The following is a 16,541-nucleotide window of genomic DNA, read 5'->3' on the forward strand; positions in this document are numbered from 1 at the left end:
CCTTCTAAAAGTGTCTGCAATGTTTACTTCTTAAAGATGCCATTTTCCATCTTCTGCTTACTTGTAATTGCTTTAGTGTTCTTATTTTGCCAGATGGTTTACTCAAAGAAAAGAATATTTTGTTTTGGATAAATGCATTAAGGTCTTTAATTGTACAGTCAGCGGCAGCATTCCCTCAACCTTAAGAATGATAAAAAAATGTTTCTGAAAAGCAGTGACATAATGCTACCTGGGAAATCAAAATCAGTAAAATCAAGTTAACAGATGGAAAGCAGCCCGACCTCCTGGAAAGAGCACGGGACTGAGGGTCAGGGGACCTGGATTCTAATCCAGAGAAGCAGCGTGGCTCAGTAGAAAGAGCCCGGGCTTTGGAGTCAGAGGTCATGGGTTCAAATCCCCGGCTCTGCCAATTGTCAGCTGTGTGACTTTGGACAAGTCACTTCATTTCTCTGGGCCTCAGTTCCCTCATCTGTAAAATGGGGATTAAGACTGTGAGCCCCCCCGTGGGACACCTTGATCACCTTGTAACCTCCCCAGTGCTTAGAACAGTGCTTTGTACGTAGTAAGCGCTTAATAAATGCCGTCATTATTATTATTACTATCATTAATCTTGGCTCCGCCACTAGACTGCTGTGTGACCTTGGGCAACTCAACTTAACTTCTCTGGGCCTCGGTTTCCTCATGTGTAAAATGGGGATTAAATACCTGTTTTCCCTCCCCTGTAGGTCATGGACCGTGTCCAACCTGATTAGCTTATATCCACCCCAGGGCTTAGTACAGTGCCTGGCACATAATAAGCACTTAACAAATATACTTCTATTATTATTACTGTTGTTGAAAAATGCAAGCAGCCACCCTGGTAAACATGAACTGAAAATACTTTTCCACAATGATCCTCAGTGTGCCTTACAATCACTCTTAGGCACAGGGCTCATTTTAGAGCCGATTTTTTTTTTTTTTTTTGTATTTCCACTATCTTTCTGCAATCAAGAGCAAGTCAGAGGCAGAGTCCTCTGGAGGACCTCTTGTGTTAGGTGCCTATGGCTTTAACAGTTTTAGTTAAAGGTATTTTCTGTACTTTAACTATGCTTGGGGTTTTTTTTCCCCTAAAGATGGGTAAATTGAATTCTACAAATTGGGAAGCTTTTATTCCCTATACGACCAGCCCTTTTGAAAATCTCCTTCGTTCAATCTCCTTCACAATTACCACTTGCCATTTTCTCTGGCTGGAAAGTTTGTCAGTCAACCACCCAAACAAGGATGGTATCTGAGAGCTGCCTAGCCGGCCGCTACTCCCCCAAATCGATTCCCCCGCTCTGGGAAGAAAACTGGCACCTCAAGAACCGCCCCCCTGCCCCTCCTAATCTAAGGCCCATTTAAAGGTGCTGCTTCCTTTGAAAGTGAAAATTGAAAAAACTCACCACTGTGTTTTAGGATGTCAAGCACCTGTATCAGAACATCTGGATGACTCATCTAAAAAAAAATGACAGAATGGGATTAGGGTTCACAAAATTAAAGAGGAGAACATCACAGTAAGCTTTACTCAAGTCAAAAAACTAGCATTTATAAAATCCCCTTCATCAATGTTTTGAATTTTGAAACCCATGTCAGTTTTCCCTCTTCCTTACCCCATGAGGCAGGGACTGTGTTCAATCTGATGATCTACCCAGTGCTTAGTACTGTGCTTGGCACACAGTAAAGCGCTTAACAAAAACCAACATTATTAGTATCATTATTATTTGTACTTTTCTATCTGTAGCCTCATTCCCAGAAGGATAAGCTGCAGCCTGATGTCCTTTTTTGTTTTTAAATGGTTTAAAAAAGCCCAAAACATTTACTATGTGCCAGGCACTGTTCTAAGTGCTGGGGTAGATGCAAGATAATGAGGTTGGACGTAGTCCCTCGCAGTCTTAATCCCCATTTTACAGATGAGGTGACTGAGGCACAGAAAAGTTAAATGTCTTGCTCAAGGTCACACAGCAGACAAATGGCAGAGCCAAGATTAGAACGCAAATTTCAGGTCCAAATAAGCCTGTTCAACAGACTCCTGGCAGATCATCACTCAGGAAGAGCTGAACGGGTGGACAGACAGAGGAAAGGGAAAAGAAAGAATGGCAAACCTCAGCGGCCAAGATGATGTTTTGGTGTGGCCCCTTCTTGGGGGAATTCGTACTCAAAAACCAACTTTGTGGAGTTGGTCCAGTGCCACGTGGCGCTGGACACCACTCCCCCAAGCTGCACCTGTTCCATTCCCGCAGTCCCTGAATGAAATAACCCTTGCTCTGAGCAGCCCATATCTGTTCTGCCAACTAGCTTGAGTCCTTTGTTGGTGCTGAATATTTACTGTCTGTCCTTAACCCATAAAATCATACACAGAGTGGATTTTATGGAACCAGAAATGAACTCACTCGAGAGGCATTGCATACCTACTCATTTCGGAAAGATCTCAGTTGTTATTTTGGAGGCAACGGTTGGCTTTTACAGAATACTATGAAAATGCACTTTTTAGTGAAAAAGATGCAGGCAGGGTGCTGCCTACTTACCTTGGAGGGAAATTTGACGTCTATATTAACGTCACTGTTTTGAAAAGCGAACTTTGTCAGAGAGGAGCCATACATCCTCAGGGAACAGTCTGAAAAAGCGAGAAAGGCATTAAATCCTCCCAACCTCAACCCTCTCCGCCTTCAAAGCCCACCTCCTCCAGAGAGCCTCTTCCATTCATTCCCAACACTCTAACCACCCCCAACCCCCGCAGCACTTAAGTATTTTTACCCTTCCCCAGCAGTTCTGCATATGCATATATTCAGTTGCAGATGCAGTGATTTATTCTGATGTATAACGCCCTGGCATATTTATTCTATACACTCTCTGATTCTTGTTCTTCATATCACCCCCACTCCACTGGCAGCCCTTTTAATAATAAAATAATAATAATAATAATAATAATAATGGCATTTGTTAAGCGCTTACTATGTGCAAAGCACTGTTCTAAGCGCTGGGGAGGTTACAAGATGATCAGGTTGTCCCACAGGGGGCTCACAGTCTTCACCCCCATTTTACAGATGAAGAAACTGAGGCACAGAGAAGTTAAGGGACTTGCCCAAAGTCACACAGCTGACAATTTGCAGAGCTGGGATTCGAACCCATGACCTCTGACTCCAAAGCCCGGGCTCTTTCCACTGAGCCACGCTGCTTTTGCTCCTGCTGTTCTTTCCTTAGTGCTTAGTTCAGTCGGCACTCAAAAAAATGCCTTTACTATTATTCCTCTCCTTTTCTACTCCCGCCTCCCTCCTTCTTTCCAAACTTTGGTCCTGATGCCTCAGACTGAGAACCTGCACAAAGATGTGATTCTTGTGCTGGTGGTTTGTCACTCATGCTCTCTAGTATCAGCCTGCAGTGTTCTTGCTCCCAGTACGTGCTCAATAGACGCTACTGTTACTGCTACTGAACCCAACCAATGTAGGCTAATGGTGCCCTTTGAAAACTAGTCAATCAATCAGTCAATCAGTTGTGATTAGTGAGTACTTACTATGTGCAGAGCACTGTACTAAGCGACTGGGAGAGTACAAGATACACACATCTGCCTGCTCTGTTTCTCTCCCCATCCACCACAATCTCCTCCTCTCCCGGATCCCAGTACCGAGAAATGATTCCGGTTGAAGAGAGTGGGACCCCATCTGTATCCCCAAGGAGCTCCACACTGACTCACAAGCCCCAAAGACTGTGTATCCGAGCCACGTGTTTTCAAAAAAGAAGCGAGGCCGTGAGTTTATACCGGGTAAAGACCGTCGGACGATCTTCTCCATCTCGTTTACGATTTCCTCTCGGACCCTGAAGTCGTCATCTGATATTCCTTGTTCTTTCGCTGCTTCGATAAGTGTAAAGCTCAAAGCGGCCACCTGGGCCGGGGAAGGGGGTGGTAAGGCCCGCAGCTCATTTTCTTCCTGTTTTTCCTACACGAGAAAGAGGAAAATCCAATTTTAAAACCTGCAACTAACCACCGTCCACACCACCTCACCGGGAGACAGCAATGGGCGGGCATTTTTTAAATCTGCGCTTGGCTCGACAGAATCGGAACGAAAGAGCCCACGGACTGTCTCACGGCAGCGACTTCAAGATCATCATCAATCGTATTTATTGAGCGCTTACTATGTGCAGAGCACTGTACTAAGCGCTTGGGAAGTACAAATTGGCAACATATAGAGACAGTCCCTACCCAACAGTGGGCTCACAGTCTAAAAGGGGGAACTGAACGGGGAACTTCAGGGTCCACAGAAGGACCTGAGGCACACGGCCCAGCCGCCCGCACCACCCAGAACAGGCCAACGCAAGATGCGGAGGCTCCGGGCCTGGTTGGACAAGCCCGATTGGCGGTCGAGGGATGGAGGCCCCAAGACGCTTCCTGGGCAGATCCTTCAAACGAGAAGACCCTCGAGGACCGACTGGAAGCTGGTTCCGTCTCCCATTTCAAGAAGCCGGAGGAGCCACCTGATGGAGCCTTGGGCTGGAATCCTCAAGGGCTGCCATTCCCACCTGGGAACAGGCCACTTTCCCAATCCACTTTCCCAATCCACTCCCCCAAGCCACCCCACCTTCCCACTTCCGGCAGACCCGATCGGGGGAAACTGCTCCCTCTGGTGTTCGGAGGCCAGAAGGAAGCCTTTCTAAAATACCAAATATACCGAAAATAGACCAAAAAATAGATCAAAAATAGACCAAAAATGTACCAAAAAATATACCAAAAATATACCAAAAATACCAAGCCTTTCCAAAATACCATAAATACCAATCGATGGTATTTATGGAGCGCGTATCATGTGGAGAGTACAATGCAACAGAATTAGTGAACGTGTTCCCTCTGGGGAAAACCCAATCAATCAATCAACCAACGGCATTTAGTGAGCACTTATCGTGTGCGGACTACTGTACTAAGAGCTTGGGAGAGGACAATACAAGAGTAGGTAGAGATGATCCCCTGCCCACAAGGAGTTTACGGGCGCTACATCGACACCTTGTTAACAGAGTTCTTCATACCTGACTGATTTTTTTTTTCTTAAAGGCCCTACTGAGAGCTCACCTCCTCTAGGAGGCCTTCCCAGACTGAGCCCCTTCCTTCCTCTCCCCCTCTCCATCCCCCCGTCTTATCTCCTTCCCTTCCCCACAGCACCTGTATATATGTATATATGTTTGTACATATTTATTACTCTATTTTACTTGTACATACCTATTCTATTTATTTTATTTTGTTAGTATGTTTGGTTTTGTTCTCTGTCTCCCCCTTTTAGACTGTGAGCCCACTGTTGGGTAGGGACTGTCTCTATATGTTGCCAACATGTACTTCCCAAGCGCTTAGTACAGTGCTCTGCACACAGTAAGTGCTCAATAAATACAATTGATTGATTGATTTGTTAAGCATTTACTATGTGTCAAGTACTGTTCTAAGCACCGGGGTAGATACAAGTTTCACCCATGGGTGCAGGTGAGACTGAGAGGCAACATGGCTCAGTGGAAAGAGCACGGGCTTTGGAGTCAGGGGTCATGGGCTCGAATTCCGGCTCTGCCGCATGTCTGCTGTGCGACCTTGGGCAAGTCACTTAACTTCTCCCAGCCTCAGTTCCCTCATCTGTAAAATGGGGTTTAAGACCGTGAGCCCCACGTGGGACAACCTGATCACCTTGTATCCCCCCAGCGCTTAGAACAGTGCTTTGCACATAGTAAGCACTTAACAAATGCCATTATTATCATTATTATTAAAAAGGCCAATGTGGGATCCACAGTCCCGGCCACATTATGTGCATCGTGCTTTCATTTAATCTGTGAAGACCATCCCTCAAAGAAGTGAAAGCCTGTTACTCCCCTGCCTGGAGTGAGGGATAAAGTTTTCAAAATCGAAGCATGAAAACATACTGGGGTTCAGAGCAGTGTTATTGTTATCCGAAAAACTACTGCGATTACCAGTTGCGTCTTAGTTTGTACTTTCTAGTATGTATTTTGCAGTTCCAATAAATGCAGAAAAAGGCAGCAGAAAGGAACAGCAATCACTCAGTTTCCTTGGTGAGCTTCAACTGATCGGACCCCGAGGGAGTCCGGTGACCTGACTTACAACTGAGAGAGTGAGGACCGGACTAATGTCAACCACAAATTTTTATTTTACGCGTGCTTTTAGTTTTTTGTTTGGAGTTGAGACATTTGACGGGAAAAGAACGCAGCCCGGTGCTTCCCATCAGGACTCTCCTCCAGCGGTGGTGGCAAATTTCCCCGCCCCAATTTGTGATCATCATCATCAATCGTATTTATTGAGCACTTACTGTGTGCAGAGCACTGTACTAAGCGCTTGGGAAGTACAAATTGGCAACATATAGAGACAGTTCCCACCACGACATCTCCCCCTTCGGAAGCAGGGTCGTGGCTCATTGGTCCCGGTGTGCAATCAATCAATGGTATTTATTTTGCTCTTGCTGCGTGCAGGCAGCTCTCTCTGTTGAATAGGCTGCGCTGAGACTACGACTTTCATTTTTGCCTCTGCTCAATCCCGCCCAAGGGCAGCCTTGCCCGCTTGGTAGAACCATAGCTATCCCATTATTTTTACAGGACAAAAAAAACATCATTTGTGTCCTTGATTTAAAAAAAACGTGAATACGGTATCTGCTTTTGGAACCGCCATGGAAAAATCAAACTTACCATGATATTTTTCTTGTGCCGTTTCTCCTTTATATGCTTGTGAGCGCCCTGGATGTTTTCAATGTGAACTAAGCAGAGTTTGCATAGATACCGGCAGTTGGTGTATTCTGGGGAACGCTGAAGAAACAAGTTAAAACATAACCCAAGAAATGCGATCCAATTTTTCAGGAGCCCAAGAGAAGGGGACGTACCATCTCGCGAGTCCACGACAAGGATGGACCCAAGTTGAACGGCGATCTCGGGGAAGCAGAATGCCCCTGCCACTGCACGGAGCACATTATCTCGCACCTCACTTGGTGAACCCTTCCCTGCTAAGACCCAAGGCTCCTGGGACTGGTGGGGCCAAGGACTCCATGGGCTTCGTTCGCACAGAGTCAGGTTTCAGAAGCTTGGAGATGGTCCAAAAAAACCCACCCAAAAACCAGAAAACCCCACCCAACCTTAAGCCTGCACTAAATGTGACCTGTAATTTATTTGTTTATATTAATGGCCATCTCCCCCTCTAGACTGTAAGCTCATCGTTGGCAGGGAATGTGCTTGTTTATTGTTACACTCTCCCATGTGCTTAGTACAGTACTCTGCATACAGTAACTGCTCAATCAATACAGTTGACTAGTGGCGTATATAACAATGCATAAAAATAATTACGTTTACATTTGATAACTCTTATTTGTGATGATGAAAGTACAAATTAGTAGGAAAAAATGGATAGGAACTTCCCTGATAACTACGGGAGGTTTTTTTCCCCCCTCTTTACTAACTGGCCACTTACTTTCTGTTTAGACCCTGGATTGAAAAAAAGGCAAAAATCACCACGAAACTGGGAGCCAGTGTGGAGCCCTCTGAGAAGGGAACTGTCCAAAACAAGACTGAGGAGGACAGCGATGAAGACCCTGCCCATCGGGTCTGACCTTGGCAAGGGTGAGTGATAAAATGGGTGAGCCGCTGTTCAGAACAGTATTCCCCGACAACCGAGGGAGGAGGCGGAATTTGGAGGGAAGACGCTCAGGGAAAAAAAGCTTGTCAGGGGGAGCTGGACTATGTTAGATAATGGTGATGAGCTTGCAAATTCTAGTATAGACAATAACGTAAGTAAATGGAACCCATCTAGTTTTTTTCTTTACGTAAAGAATTCTCATTCTTTTTCTAGTGAAGAGGACCAGTTTCACCTAAGTCCCAAATAAAATGAACCCGGTTTTTCTTGGTTCCTTCCGCGGCTGGGGCCTGACTGTCAGGGTCTGGGGCCCGGAAGAGGTTCAGGAATTAACTCTGTGCATGGTCCAAACCCAACCCCGGGCCTAAGAATGGCAAGGGGAATTTTGGCAGGCCTGGGAGTGTGGCACCCCTTCCCCTCCCTCACCCAACGCTACCCCCATTTCAGGCCGCCTCTCTCCAACAAGCGCCGGAGCCGAGGCTCTGTGTCTGGGTGACAGACATGCAGTAAGACAAGTTCCTTGACCATTCTTGGGGCCACAGTAACATTTTATTGGACATCTGTGGCCACATCCACCCAAAAGCGTGGACGAGCCCGATCAGGCTTAAAACTGACTCTCCTGGGTCTTCCCAGGGTCTCAGCTCATGCCGGGCTCTATGAGGAAGGGCAACTAACGCCGGCCAAGGGCCAGAAAGAGCAGGATGTGGTGAGACGCCCAACTCTAGGCCTCTACCGCCAAATGGGATGAGCCCAGTTACTCCTCATTCCTTCTTGCTTTCTTCCCTCAGAAGACCTTTGCTCCATTCCCCTTTCCTTGCCCCAGATTCTTACCTTTTTTTGGTCTGGCTGCTATGCTAGTGCCACGGCACGTAGTCTCCCGCTTTGGGCCAGGTCTGCCCAGAAATGCTCTCCTTTCCCACTCCTCCTTTAAATATGACCTCTGTTGGCCCTTCCTAGACTCCACCCCCTGATTGCTGTCTCTGCCTTTAAGGATCTGCTAACTACTAGGAAGCTGCACTGCCCTCTCCCACCCTCCGTTTGTTGGTTGATAGTCCTAGGAAGACTTTCTGCATACTTGGCCTAAGGTGCGAAACGGGGGACTTAAGCCAAACACAAGGAAGGTTTTCTTTTACTGTTCTGCACACAGTAGGTGCTCAAAAATACCACTGATTGCTGATTGATTGACAGAACTGAGGGAGGTGGAAGAATCATCCCAAGACCACTTATCTGAATTTATCTGTAAACTCCTTGTGGGCAGGGATGGCGTCCACCAACTCTGTTGTACTGTGCTTTACCAAGCACTCAGTACAGTGCTCTGCACATGTTAAGCGCTCAATAAATACCACTGATTGATTGATTGATTGAACTGAGGGCACAGAAGTGCCCTCGTTGTCAAGCAATGACTCGAAAACATGGCTGGACAAATCTCTTTCATGACTGCGGGGCCAAGGGACTGCCTTTAAACTTTAAGCGTTTAGTTTAACGGAGTTTGGTCACTAATCCACAACTCTGAAACAGGTCAAGAAGGAGGAGATGGCTATTGTGCGTGCCTTGAGAATGGGAGGAGGAAAAGAAGGAAGAGAGCTTCAGAAATAAGGGTCCCAAAATACACCCATTTCCCTCCCAACCATAATAGAGCATCATTTACTTTTTCTAGTCTGAAGATGTAATCTCTTTCCAGGCGTTCCTCAGCTTGTTTCAGGCCTAGCTGCTGCTCAGCGGTCAGGGCGGATTCATCAATCACAGTGGCATTTTCTAAATAATCAATCTCCGAAAGGTGTTCTTTAGGTGGTTCGGCACTCTTTACTTTACCTGGAGAAAACAGCCAAGGATTTAGGGATTTGGGGGTGTCAGGAGCGAGGGTGAGAGGAAACATCCAGGGTATCGCAACAAAGGAACTTGGGGGCCTGAAGCTGCAGCCCCGTGTGATGATCCTTGGCCCCAACTCCTTTCCTGTGGCCAAAGCGCACACTAGTCACTGTGATTGTTCTGCACTAGGCCAATACTGCCTTACTGCGCCTACCCCTCAAGTCACCTCTTTACTGGGGTCTTTGTGCCAAGGTGAGCTAGCCAGCCGTGAGCGAGGGCAAGTTGCCTGAGAATTACATGGGTTTGCAGTGAGAGATCTGTCCACCAGTTAAAAGGAGGTAGATGGACGATGAGCCGGGTAACATGACTACCTGTGCTTGGACGGTCTGGATTGCTAAGTCACCCACACCAAAATTTCCTGAGCATCTCCCGGGCACAAACACTCTTCTAAGGCAGGGTGCAGGATTTACGTTGGAAGCACAAGATCAGAGCTTCTGCCTCCACGAAGCTTCGAAACTAATGGAGGACAGGGCTCCCGGGAACCATCTATGACACAGCTTATTTTGGACCACCGAGGTTGGGCTTGTGTTAGTCCCACATCCTCCCCAGGGAGAGGGTGCAGGTTTCCCAGGAGATGAGGCAGGAAATGGCCATAGGAAGTTTTTATGGAGTGGCCATTTCATTCAGTCGTATTTATTGAGCGCCGTGTGCAGAGCACTGTACTAAGCGCTTGGGAAGTACAAAGCACCTGGGAAGTACAAGTATTTCTCAAAGAGCTGCGCCAAGGCACTGCTCAAAATCGGACTAAAGAGAAACTATGGACAGGATGGACCTCGTTTACACTACATTGTGAGAAGTTTTCAGGTTTTGCTTCTCGGGGAGGGTTGCTGGTGGGTTTGTGTAGTGAAAAATAGCTGATAACAGGGGAGGGAAAGACCAGAGATGAGGCGATAATGGGAGCTGCAAGGAGCTCGCTTCAAATTGTCCGGACCTTTATTTGGCTGGATTCGATTCTGCTTCTGTCTAAATGGAAATGTTCCCACTCTGTCCCTGTCCCTGCCAATGCCCTAACCCTCACTACCTTCTCCAGGCCAAAGCAGAGCCCGGGCAAGGAGCCCACCTTTCTCATCTTCTGGAACAGTGTGGCTGGGGAAAGGATTTCCGGCGGTCCCCTGAGAATCCCTGGCAGATCCTTATTCCTTCTTCTTGTTTTATTGCTGAAAGCATCTTGAAACTTTGAAAAGTCTCTATAGACTTAATGTCCCACTCCTTAGATTGTAAAGTCCTCATTTCTTTAGAAATTCCCAGTGCTCTGCATAAGGTGGGTGCTAAATAGTTGATAATGATTGGTCTGGGTGTGGTGGGGCAGGGGGGGAGAGCCATTCACCACCAAGCTGCTGGAATCTTGACTACCTCTTTCCCTCCTCAAATCGGTTTTAAGAACAGGCACATGGCGATTTCTTTGCGCCAGAATAGGGGAGGGACGGAGAGACAGAGCGAGAGACAGAGACAGACAGTGGTTGTGGAGAATGAAGGTTTGAGGGAGTGACAGTTTCAAGTGTTTTGGCAAGTTTTTGAGGGCTAGCCTAATTTTTAAAAGATCAACCCTCTCAAATATTGAGCTAGAAATAGTCAAGTTTCCTTTAAGGATCATCAGTCTAGAATCGTGGGGAATCAATGGATCCCATACCTCCAAGAAGTAATGTGGCCTGGTAGAAAGAGAAAGGGTCTGGGTTTGAATCCCGACTCTGCCGCTCGCTTGCCGTGTGACCACAGGCAAGTCACTTAACATCTCCATGCCTCACTTCCTCATCTGCAAAAGGGGATTCAATACCTGTTCTTTCTCCTGCTTAGCCTTGGAGCCCATATGAGAAAGGGGCTATGTCTGACCTGGTTGTCCTTGTATCTACCCCAGTGCTTAGTGAAGTGCCTGGCACATAATAAGCACTAAGCAAATACCACAATTATTATGATGATGATGGTGGACTGAAATTTATGGGAACGTAATAAGGGGCTAAAGGTTTCCCGATCCCTGCTGACGAGTTTGTGGGTTGTTCTGAAAGATCATCCAGGGAAAGCCACGTGTCTTGCTCTTCGGTTTCGGCCCACTGCAGCTAACGCCGTTCATTACTGTTCTCAGTGAACACCACTGGTTGGCAGTGAGGGAGCGGGGCAACCCTGCCCAGCTCTGCACGGACAGAAGAAAAGAGCCCCGAGCAGTTGTTTCCCATCAAAAGAGAGGTGCCAGCGAGGAACTGGCGGGGCTCGGAAAGTGGGGCCAGAGGGAACTTTGGGGATGGGGTGCAGGGAGAAGATGGGTATTTGTGCATAACTGCCTTAGGTCCAGCAACGGACCTCGATCTGAGGAGGAAGGCAGGTGCCCAAATCTTCATCCACCATCCCCACCCGACTGGTACCACGGAGCGGGTGGCTAAGAGTGCTTACTGAGCAGACCCTGGGTGGAAAGCACTCTTGTCAGGTGGAAAAAGGTTAGTAGAAATACAGAAAAGGAGACCCAGCTCCAAGCTCTGAGGGCTTGTCATCTAAAGGGGAGGCAGGACGGGCACAAATAAAGATACCACAACTGACAGAAGCATCTCAAACGTATTTTACTGACACAACCGAAAGGGCTAGGGAGAACTGGAGGGTGGGCGGGGGGGAGGCGATGTACTGGAGAAAACAATATGAAGTATCATCAAGAAATGCTAGGTATCTGTGCTGCCTCAGGTGCTGAGAATTAAGAACATATCTCAGGGCAACAGGTATTCATAATCCTATTGTTGGCAAGTAATGCTTACTTCAGATGGATGGAGTAGAGACCAACCTACTCGACACCCTCTCGCTTGTAGGTGGGCCAGTCTGAAATAACCCAAATTCCCTTCAAAAGAGGTGTGTCTATATATTTATATGGGTAAGAGGGGCTATTTCCACTGGGAGGCAGCATGGACTAAATAATAATAATGATGGTATTTGTTAAGTGATTAATATGTGTCAAGCACTGTTCTAAGCACTGGGGTAAATACAACCTAATCAGGGTGGACACAGTTTCTGTCTCACTCGTGGCTCACAATCTTAATTCCCATTTTACAGATGAGGTGACTGAGGCACAGAGAAGTGAAGTGACTTGCCCAAGGTCACACAGGAGACAAGCGGCGGAGCCGGGGTTAGGCTCTTTGGCCTAGCCAAAAGATCAAAGAACAAAGAGTCGGGACACTAGGATTCGCGTCCTAGCTCTGCCTCTGGCCTGTTGTGTGGCCTTGGACGAGTCACTTGGCCTTTCTGGGTCTCAGTTCCCTCAGCTGTTGTTATTATAATTATCGATAATAATAATTACAATAGTATTTCCTCAACTGCTTACTCTGTGCCAAGCACCGTGGTGGACAGATACCAGGTAATCAAGTCGGTCACAGTCCCTGTCCCATATGGGGCTCACAGTCTAGGGGAGAAAGGGGATTGGTATTGAATCTCCTTTTTCCAGATGAGGAAACTGAGGCCCCAAGAGACTAAGTGACTGGCCCAAGGTCACACTGCAGGTAAGTGGCAGAGCAGGGATTAGAACCCACATCCTCTGACACTCAGGCCTGTGCTGTTTCCACTAGGGCAACCTGAGTCTTCCAAGGGGTTGGGAACTCTTAGATTGTGAGTCTTGTAAGGGAGACTGATTCTGCTCTAATGATCCTGTGTACACCGCAGTGTTCAGCACATAGTAGGTGCTTAAAACCATAATTATTATTATTTAGCAACCCAAAGCAGTCTTTATTCCACTTGCCATTCACCACACAAGGTTTACTGTGATCTTTTTTTTTTTTTTACAGCATTTCAGTGAGGGTTCCCGGAGAGAGCTGGATTGTAAAAGACTCCGAAGCAGCCGGTCACAGGATACCCAGGAGCCATGGTCAATAAGCCATCAGGAGGAATGAGGTACAGCCGGACTATGCTTCCTTCTTCCCTCCCCCTGCTCCCAAACTTTAGGTCTTGAGCTCACAGGAGCACTGAGTGAAACTACGATGATCAAATACAGCAACAGCGTTTTGAGCCATTCACGGTAAGTCCCGTTTATACGTGATCATAATATATAACCAGTTTAATGTGGATGGGAGTTGTGTTTCTGAAATATATCTCTTGGGGCTGGACAATCACATTACTGAGGTCATAATAATAATAACTGTGGTATTTGTTAAGCGCTTATTATGAGACAAGCAGTGTTCTAAGTGCTGGTGTAGACACAAGGCAATCAGGTCAGACACAGTCCCTGTCCCACATGGGGCTCACAGTCTTAATCCCCATTTTACAGATGAGGTAACTGAGGCATAGAGAAGTCAAGTGACTTGCCCAAGGACATCTAAAATGGATACAAACAAAGAAAAAAGATGGCTTCTGTTAACACTTGGAGAAAATACAGGTCACTGTCCTACAGAGGAGAGAAATGTATATTGTACATCTATATGGACCCAATTGTTTATTTATAGCCCTCTGTCTTACAAATGACGGTTTTGAGAAGAAATGCGGGGAGCATTTCAGTGAACGTTCACATTGGAATTTCTCCCTCCCGATACAGCGGACTCAGGGCACACTTCATACTTACTCAGTTCATCAGATTGGTCTTCTGATCCTGAAACACTGTTACTGGAATTGCCAGAGTTATCGGTGTTTGTTTTCAACTTGTGAGGTCCTGGTACATTTTCCAAAGTTGATTTCCCTGTGGGTAAGGTTTCCTTACACACACTAGTCCCGGGAGTAGGGGAACTTGGGAAGATTTCTCCAGTCTGCTCTGCTTTCAGTGGTTGCATGTTTTCTCCTACCACCGGTGGGTTGGGTGTCTTTCTAACTTTGCTATGGCCTTGATCTTGAAGAGCCGATCCCAAGATTTTAGAGTCTGTGAGTACATCGGACACATCGACCTTACATAATTTAACTTCTGCTCTTTCGGAACAAAGATCATTTGGCTTATTTTTTTTGCTACTGTTCCCATTTGGAGAGCTTCTCCCAATGTCTTTTACAGATTTATCACTTCTACCTTTTGAATTTTGATTGGCTGTCACCCTGACAGCTTTGCTTTCTTCATAAATAACACAGGCAAGCTTTCTTGTTTCACCATTTCCATTTTTAGAGCTCTTGGACTCTTCCATTATTATGAAGATCAGCTTCTTCTGGTCTCTCGAGACTACTTGAAAAGCAAACCCTTAGAGGTTTGAGTTGCTTTACATCCAGTTGAGGCAAGGAACCAGTCTGTTGACGAAAAAGACACCATTCATTTAACATGAGAGGAACGATTACATAATTTGATAAAAAAAGAAAACAGAACTTCAATTCTGAACGACTTCAGAAAAACTCCACCAAGGGTCTCCCAAAGAGTTCAGTCCCACTAAGAGTATTACAAATTTGCACCCACACGTCAGAGGTACTAAAGACTAAATTAGGGGAATCACAGTGGGGAGACAGCATGACCTGGAGGAAAGAACATTAGATCGGGAGTCAGAAGACCCAGGTTCTAGTCCCGGCTCCGCTGTTCATCTGCTGTGTGACCTGGGGCAAGGCACCACTCTGGGCCTCGGTTTCCTCACCTGTGCCCCAACCGATAGCTCTGTATCTACTCCAGTGTCTAGCACACAGTAAGTGAATAATTAATGCCATCATTATGTATTTAAACAATTAAAACCCAAACAAAAAACTTGGAAGACTATAATAACCCAGTAAGAATTTGGACAGAATGCCGGGAAGGAAACCGTATTGGACTCTTCTGGTTTAGATGCTTTTTTTTAAGCTTGAGATCATCTGTTTTTGTCCTTTATCTTTTATTTCTTGAATTTTTAAATTCTCTCATTATCTGCAATCTTATTTATCTCTTCTCTACATTTGTCCTCCCCATCTGGATTGTGAGCCCCATGAGAGGCCGGTACCATGTGTTATGATCTGCTTAGCACAGTGCCTGACTCAGTGTCGGTGCTTAATAAACTCCCTAATTTATGGGAAGTGCCAACTTTTGGAAGAGGACAAGTGCATCCTTACATCCCCTTACAGCGTTCCTGGTCTTCCCCTTTAGATGGTGAGGTCCACGAGGGCAGGGAACACACATCCTGTTTGCCTCTCTCCGGTGCTTAGCAAAAGTGCTTCCCATGAGTAGATACTCAATAAATACCTAGGACTGATTAAATAGTTAAACTAGTCCTTATTTTATTATGTCTAACAATCTCTTCCTATTTATCCCGCTCATCTGATTGTTTTTTTAAATACTGACCCACTCTTAGATACGGGGGACAATTTTTAACAGATTTTTCCCTTTTGTAAAATAAAGTCAAAGTTAATACAAGTAAAATCAAACCCTGACGGTACAAGAAATAGCATGTTAAAATCAACCAGGTAGAACCCATTCTGTTCTGTCAACATACACGATTGGTTATATTGTCAGAGGAAGAGTCAATTTGCCTCAGAGATCCAAATGCCATAAAGAGGGAATCTGGGACAAGACAAATCGGGAGAGCTAGAACAGGGCTTTAGGTCAATTTGATTTCAGGCAAAGGTTTTCTCTTGAATTGGGACCACAATTTTCTCCTTCAAATCTAAGAACTGCCCAGCATCTATCATTATCACACCCCGTAGTTTTATTTCTTTAAAAACACTCTGCTCCAGCTGGCAAAGATGAGGTACATTTGAAATTGTTCTTTTTTCCTACTCTGGAGGCCAAATATCAGGACTCCCTGACTAATCTCTCATCTCCCCCCACTTTATATCCCCCCTACCCTGCAACTGCCACTTCAGTATTTCCACACAATCTAGTCACTAGGGTACTCACCCCACCTTCCTCATACACTTTATATTCTATTACTGCCTCTTATCTTTGATTTATTTGAGTCTCTGTCTTCTTCCCCACCCTGCCACCATCCCTGACTGTAAACAACTTGAGGGCAGGGATCATTCCTATTAGCTCTTTATTCTCCCAAGTCCTTAGCCTATAGTCCTTTGCACACTGAAAGCACGGAATAAATATGACTGATTGAGGGCGATACACAGATTCTATACCATTTAAATAATGAAAGGTCAGTCTCCGGACACAAAATGTGTTTGTTTTTTTTAAATCAATCAATCCTTTCGAGAGTTTGTACATTTCACTGTTTGG

At 45.9% G+C, this 16,541-nt stretch overlaps 1 protein-coding gene across 1 annotated transcript in view; it reads right to left on the bottom strand.

The window, feature by feature from the left end:
- Window positions 1-16,541, bottom strand: part of TUT4 (terminal uridylyl transferase 4) — a 47,634-nt gene that overhangs the window by 24,687 nt on the left and 6,406 nt on the right. The window contains 6 exon segments of the mRNA XM_038760561.1: window positions 1,422-1,473; window positions 2,544-2,632; window positions 3,776-3,953; window positions 6,682-6,798; window positions 9,264-9,427; window positions 14,010-14,653. Of these exon segments, the coding sequence (XP_038616489.1) occupies window positions 1,422-1,473; window positions 2,544-2,632; window positions 3,776-3,953; window positions 6,682-6,798; window positions 9,264-9,427; window positions 14,010-14,553 (1,144 nt within the window). The 5' untranslated portion in view covers window positions 14,554-14,653.

Source organism: Tachyglossus aculeatus, chromosome 18 (assembly GCF_015852505.1).
Source record: "Tachyglossus aculeatus isolate mTacAcu1 chromosome 18, mTacAcu1.pri, whole genome shotgun sequence".
Classification (NCBI taxonomy): Eukaryota; Metazoa; Chordata; class Mammalia; order Monotremata; family Tachyglossidae; genus Tachyglossus; species Tachyglossus aculeatus.